The sequence below is a fragment of the Halichoerus grypus genome, chromosome 7, assembly GCF_964656455.1.
Source record: "Halichoerus grypus chromosome 7, mHalGry1.hap1.1, whole genome shotgun sequence".
In the NCBI taxonomy this organism is placed as follows: Eukaryota; Metazoa; Chordata; class Mammalia; order Carnivora; family Phocidae; genus Halichoerus; species Halichoerus grypus.
In genome coordinates this window covers 25,507,029-25,513,355 of record NC_135718.1, presented here as the reverse complement: position 1 = coordinate 25,513,355, position 6,327 = coordinate 25,507,029, and the positions used below count along the sequence as shown (strand labels likewise).

Below are 6,327 nucleotides of genomic sequence, written 5' to 3'. Positions count from 1 at the left end.
CTAACTCTCCTCCCCCAACCCGCAGGACCCAGCATGGTAACGGAAATTGGGTGTTGGGCCCGCGCACGCTTCCGGAATAGCATCGTTGGTCTCCGGGTGTGCTGGTCTCCGCGTGTGTGACTCCAGTGGTACGGGCTCTGAAGTAGAAAGGTGCTGGCGTCGCGGGGCTGGTGAGTGAGGACAGGGCGAGAAGGGAGGAAACCTCATGGCTTCCAGGTCTGTCCCAGGGCTAGGTTCTCTGGGTCCCTGCCATGCACCTGCAGTGCTGGGTGAGTGGTTCGGGCACCCCAGACCAGCTCAGAAGCTGGCCCCTGTAACATCAGGTTCGGCCCCTGAGAAGTTGCTTATGTCCTCTCTTTGCCTCTGGATCGCCTCTTTGAAGCTTCAGTTTCCCCTTGTCTGAAGTGACATTAAGGATCAAATTTCTTGCAAACTAGACTTCTCGGCTCTTTCCTATTTCTGCGAAGCATGCACCCACCTATTCCTGATTCCAAATCCAAGGCTTCCACTGGTCTTCACCTCTTCTACAGTCACAGCCCTTTCTAGATGCTTATTCCAGGTGTCTCTCAGAACCAATCTCTACTATCTTCCCTTCTTGGATCTAGTTCTCATTTGCATAGTTTCTCTGCTGTACTGCAATTGACTTCTACTCTGTTAACTTTCTTTCAGTTCTGTCTCTCTACCTGTCCAATTAATAGCCTGCAGTATATTTTTCTTGATTGCTATTCTATTTCTTTCCCTACTTAAGGCTCTGACTTGTCAAAGTAAACATTGTGCTACTCATATCTAGGTCAAAATCTTTCACAAAAAAGGTCCCCTGTCTTCCACAATTTAACTCTGATTATTATGCTTTATTCTCCCTGTGTGTCTAAACAGTTTTTCAAAGAAAGGAAACAGCAACTTCTTGAACAATATTTTGAGAAATTGATGGTGATTATTGAAATATTTTGCTTTAACTGTTTCTATGCCTTTTCTCACATTCCTTCTGCTTTTCCTTTTCCACCTGTCAAAATCTTTTTCATCTTTTAACAGCTCAAAGACACCTTCTTTAGGAAGCTTGCCTTCTTTACTGAAACCTCATCCCTTCCTATTTTTTGTTTATAGTTTGATTTTTATTTTATTTATTTATTTAATTTATTTATTTTTTTTTTGGTAACTCTACACCCAACACAGGGCTCGAACTTAATGACCGTGAGATCAAGAGCTGCATGCTCTTCTGACTTAGCCAGCTAGGCGCCCCAATTTGTATTTTAAATTATTTGCGTAATTGTTTTATTTTCTTAAAATTGTGCATGTTCTTATTTTTTTTAATTAAAAAAATTTTTTTAAGTAACCCAACATGGGGCTTGAACTCATAACGTTGAGGTCAAGACCTGAGCCAGGAGCAAGAACCAGATGCTTAACCAACTGAACCACCCAAGCACTCCAAAATCGTGCATGTTCTTTGAAGATAGGGACTTATATATTCATTTGTGTATCTCTGACTTAACTGTAGTTACTCTGTCATATTTATTAAATTGGATCTAAAACTTCTTTTCCTGGAGGAAAATGTATGGACTTGTGGTTTTGAAGCAGAGATCTTTGGAAAGATGAATTATGGGTAATCTGGGGCCTAGCATCAAACCATCTATTTCTTAGTCCTGAATGTTGTCTAGACATTGGTGCTAGAAGGCTCTATCTCTTGTCCACTGATCACAACCTTTAGGAAATCTGACACCAAGGCTACAGCTCACTGATACTCTTTGCATTGTTTTTAGGAGACTCAAACACAGCAACCATGGAAGAAAGCTTCCCCCGAGGGGGTACGAGAAGGACCCACAAATCAGAGAAAGCTTTGCAGCAGTCAGTTGAACAAGACAACTTATTTGATGTAAGTGGTGTGCTTATTTGATAAAACTCACAGAACATTTTCTAGTATCCTTGTGAAGAATGAACCTTTTTTGAGAATGTGGTATTTTCCATATTTGTTTCTTTTTGAAGTCTACTTTTGTAAGTTGAACTTGTTGGAGAGTCCATACCACCGTGAGGCTATATTTTTCGAAGCATGGCATTTAGTACTTGAGTTTGCAGAGCTGTTGTTCCTTATTCTTAGGAACTTTGTGCCTTGTTGGTTAAGGTTGGAGAGAAAAGTTATGAAATAAGTCATGAAAGGTACAACATAGGGGATATAGTCAGTGGTATTGTAATAGTATTGTATGGTGACAGGTGGTAGCTACACCTGTGGTGAGCATAGCATAATGTGTGGAGTTGTCAAATCACTATGCTATACACCTGAAATTAATGTAACATTGTGTGTTAACTCTACTGCAATTAATTAAAAATAAAGGATGGAGAGAAAGCAGTTGGTGATTGATTTTTTAAAATGGGATCATTGCCATATATAATGGTCAGAATTTGCATTGAAATTCACCAGCTTCACCTAGAGTAGGCTCCAAATGCTAGAGGGAAGGGAGCTAACATTTCATTGTATGGCCTTATGTGTATTTTATGTAATCTTTCCAACTGCAGTGGAGTAGAGAACGTCATTCCATGATGAGGAACTGAGGCTGAGAGAGGTTACATATTTTAACTGAAACCACACAGCTTGTTATGGTGGAGTTGGGAGTTTAACTCGGGTCTCCGTGTCTCCACCTTCTTTTTTTTTTTTAAAGATTTTATTTATTTATTTGACAGAGAGAGACACAGAGGGAACACAAGTAGGGGGAGTGGGAGAGGGAGAAGCAGGCTTCCCACGGAGCAGGGAGCCTGATGTGGGGCTCTATCCCAGGACCCTGGGATCATGACCTGAGCCTAAGGCAGACACTTAATCGACTGAGCCACCCAGGTGCCCCTCCACCTTCCATTTTTACACACTGTTCTAAATTGCTTCTCATAGTGGGGACCCCAGTGTCCATCCCAGTCAAGGGAGGAAGAACACAGGAGTGAAAGGGGCTTTTGAAAATATGAAGAGGGCTCCCACCTTGGGCAAAGGGAACGTTGGTGACAGAGTGGGAGAGATGGGATTGGAGCAGGAATTACAGGAACTCTGGGAGTGGAGTGTGCTGGAGGAGTAACAAAGCAAGGTGACAGGTGACCTGACAGTTTAAGGGAAAGCCCAGGATTGTTTCTCTTCATTCTTGTGGATCTTTTATCCCCCCTCTGTAGATTTCTACTGAAGAGGAATCCACCAAAAGGAAAAAGAGCCAGAAAGGACCAGCAAAAATAAAAAAGTTGAAAACCGAAAAGAGAGAAAGCAAGTCTATAAGAGAGAAGTTTGAAATCCTTAATATTGAGGTTTGTTACATTTTGATTTCGTTCTAAACAAACTACCTGGGTTGCTTACATTTGCATATGTTCTTCCCTCTTTCTTTTTTCCTTCAATCCTTTTGTGTATATATGTGTGTGTGTGTGTGTGTGTGTGTGTGTGTGCGTCCCGGTAGAGATTATTACAGTTTGTGCTCAGAATTGAGCATTATCACCTTCGATTATTATTTTTTTTTTTAAAGATTTTATTTATTTATTTGACAGAGAGAGACACAGCGAGAGAGGGAACACAGCAGGGGGGAGTGGGAGAGGGAGAAACAGGCTTCCCGCGGAGCAGGGAGCCCGATGCGGGGCTCGATCCCGGGACCCTGGGATCATGACCTGAGCTGAAGGCAGCCGCTTAACGACTGAGCCACCCAGGTGCCCCTATCACCTTCGATTATTAACCAATGCCTGGGATCATGTGTTGTTTTTCTTTTTAGCTGCTGAGTCCCTCTTTGTGCTTGTGTCTTAATGAAATTTGTATTTTAGTAGATTCATAGGTTAGAACTGGCAATAACTTTAAACCTTTCTACTTCTACTCTTTCATTTCATAGCTATGGAAATTCTCTTGGAGAAGTGAAGTGGTCTTTTAATGTTCTTTATGTTTTTAGATTATAACTTGGATATGTGTTGTAAAAAAGAAAAAAAAACAAACAAAATGATTCCTAAGGAAAAGATTGAGATTCGGCCTGCGGAAGTATTTTGTTTGTCTTATGTGATATTTAGAAAAATAATTACTTAACTTGGTGCCAACATTAGAAGAAATCTCACATAAAAATGTGACTTCTGGCTTCTTGTAAAAATTTGAGAGCGCTGACAGCACAAACTCGCATTCCCTCATGTTCGGAGTCACATGGAGCTGAGTGGTGGTTGTGCCTTCAGGACTGGCGTGCACACCCCAGACTGCCATTTTCTCCACTGGCCTGCTTCCTTCACTTGGCTGCCTGTCAGGCATTTGAGTTTGGGTTGTGTGGAGTAAAGCAAAAGACAGAAGTGTCCTCCAGTATCGTAGTGCTGTTTTATGGTGCTTCGTCAGCTATTTGATAAGTATATGGATGTAATACACACAGATATTTCCTCTAGCTTTTATTTTTTTATTTTTTTAAAGATTTTATTTATTTATTTGACAGAGAGAGACACAGCAAGAGAGGGAATACGAGCAGGGGGAGTGGGAGAGGGAGGGAGAAGCAGGCTTCTGGCTGAGCAGAGGGCCCGATGTGGGGCCTGATCCCAGGATCCTGGGATCATGACCTGAGCCGAAGGCAGACACCTAACGACTGAGCCACCTAGGCACCCCTCCTCTAGCTTTTATATGTCAGAGTTGGGACTAGAAGCCAGTCCCCCTAACATCCTCAATCGTTGTTCTTTTCCCTATTGTGCCCATTTCACTTTTTCTCTTCTAGTCCCTTTGTGAGGGGATGCGGATTTTGGGTTGTGTGAAGGAGGTAAATGAACTGGAACTGGTGATTAGTCTCCCCAACGGACTCCGGGGCTTTGTGCAAGTAACTGAAATTTGTGATGCCTATACCAAAAAGCTGAGTGAGCAGGTGGCTCAAGAAGAACCTCTGAAGGTAAGGGAAACCTGAATGTACTTTGTAACTGGACCTAAGTGGTGCACAAGTAGATGTAAAATTACAACTTTGCTCAGTGCTAAAAAGTCAAGGCACAAGGTGTCATGAGAGTTTATAATAGGGAATTTTTTTTTTCTTTTTTTTAAATAAGAGGATTTTGACTTAGCCCAGGGAGTCTGGAAGACTTCCCTGAGGAAGGGATGCTTGAGGTGAGATCTGACGCATGAGTGTGTACTGGGTAAAGATTAAAGAAGGAAGGGAGTTCAGACAGAAGGAGTGCAATATGGAGCAGAGAGAAGGCTAGTGTGGCTAGAGCAGAGAGAGCAAGGGAGAGTGGTGTGGGATGGGGCAGGAGAGCTGGGTAGAGGCTAGACCATGTTAAAGATTGTTTTTTAATTCTAGAACCAATGGGAAGCCCTTGAAGTGTTCTCATTGGGGTGGGTGACCTGTAGACAGCATAGAGAATAGATGGAAGAGGCATGTAGTTGCCCAGAGACCAGTTAGGGGGTTACTGTAGTAGCCCAGCTCTGAGATTGATGCCAGGCTGTGTTCAGGGTTTACCTACTGAGGAAGTAAAGTCAATGCCCACTGATGGATAGGGGGCATGAGTCCTAACCTTCTGTTTTGTGTGTGACTTGATGGTCGGCCTTGCCATCCTGAGATAGAAACCCTGAGAAAGGACCTGGATTGGGAGAGACGATCACGATTTTATTTTTTGCTCTGATGAATTTGAGGAATGGTTGAAACATCCAGTAGACAGGAGATTCAGAGTAGTCTGGGCCAGAAACGTACATGTGTGAGAATGCTTTGCATAGGTGGTAATTGAAGCTAAGAAGAGGGAAGAAGGTGCCTAGAAGGAGCAAAAAGAGTGAGGAGAGACTGAAGCACAGACCCTTGAGTGAATCCTGACCCTGGAGAAAGATTGACCCTCAAGTATTTTTTTTCTTTTTAGATTTTATTTATTTATTTGAAAGAGAGAGCGAGCGAGCGCGTGTGCACGCATGCACACATATGTGTGCAGTGGGGAGGGGCAAAGGGAGAGGGAGGGAATCTCAAGCAGACTCCCCGCTGAGCACAGAGCCCATGCAGGGCTCAATCCCACAACCCTGAGATCACGACCAGAGCTGAAACCAAGAGTCAGACGCTCAACTGACTGAGCCACCCAGGCACCCCAACCAGTGTTAAATGCTTTCTGAAGGTCACATATAAGAAGGACTGAGAAATGGGTTATTGAATTTAGTGACATGAAGATCACTGGTGATTTTATTGGGAGATAAAGTGGTGGGTGAGGGGTGGAACACAGAATGAGCTGAAGGGCGAGCAGGAGGTGAAGAAATGGAGACCGTGAATAGACGACTCTTGACAAGTCATTTACATCTGCCTGTTCTTTGGAGATATTTTGGAGGCCTTAGGCTGAAATACAAGACTGTGACTTGGCCACAGGTCCCTCTTCCTTTGGCGAGTGGTTACT

At 43.2% G+C, this 6,327-nt stretch overlaps 1 protein-coding gene across 2 annotated transcripts in view; it reads left to right on the top strand.

The window, feature by feature from the left end:
- The first annotated feature begins 17 nt into the window (after nucleotides 1-17).
- The window catches only part of PDCD11 (programmed cell death 11), a 46,739-nt gene continuing 40,429 nt past the window's right edge, over nucleotides 18-6,327 (top strand). For both annotated transcript variants that reach the window (XM_078077155.1, XM_078077154.1), the window contains exons 1-4: nucleotides 18-170; nucleotides 1,758-1,870; nucleotides 3,145-3,273; nucleotides 4,689-4,856. In XM_078077155.1, coding sequence (XP_077933281.1) covers nucleotides 1,778-1,870; nucleotides 3,145-3,273; nucleotides 4,689-4,856 — 390 coding nt within the window. In that variant the 5' untranslated portion in view covers nucleotides 18-170; nucleotides 1,758-1,777. The remainder of the gene's footprint in view (nucleotides 171-1,757; nucleotides 1,871-3,144; nucleotides 3,274-4,688; nucleotides 4,857-6,327) is intronic.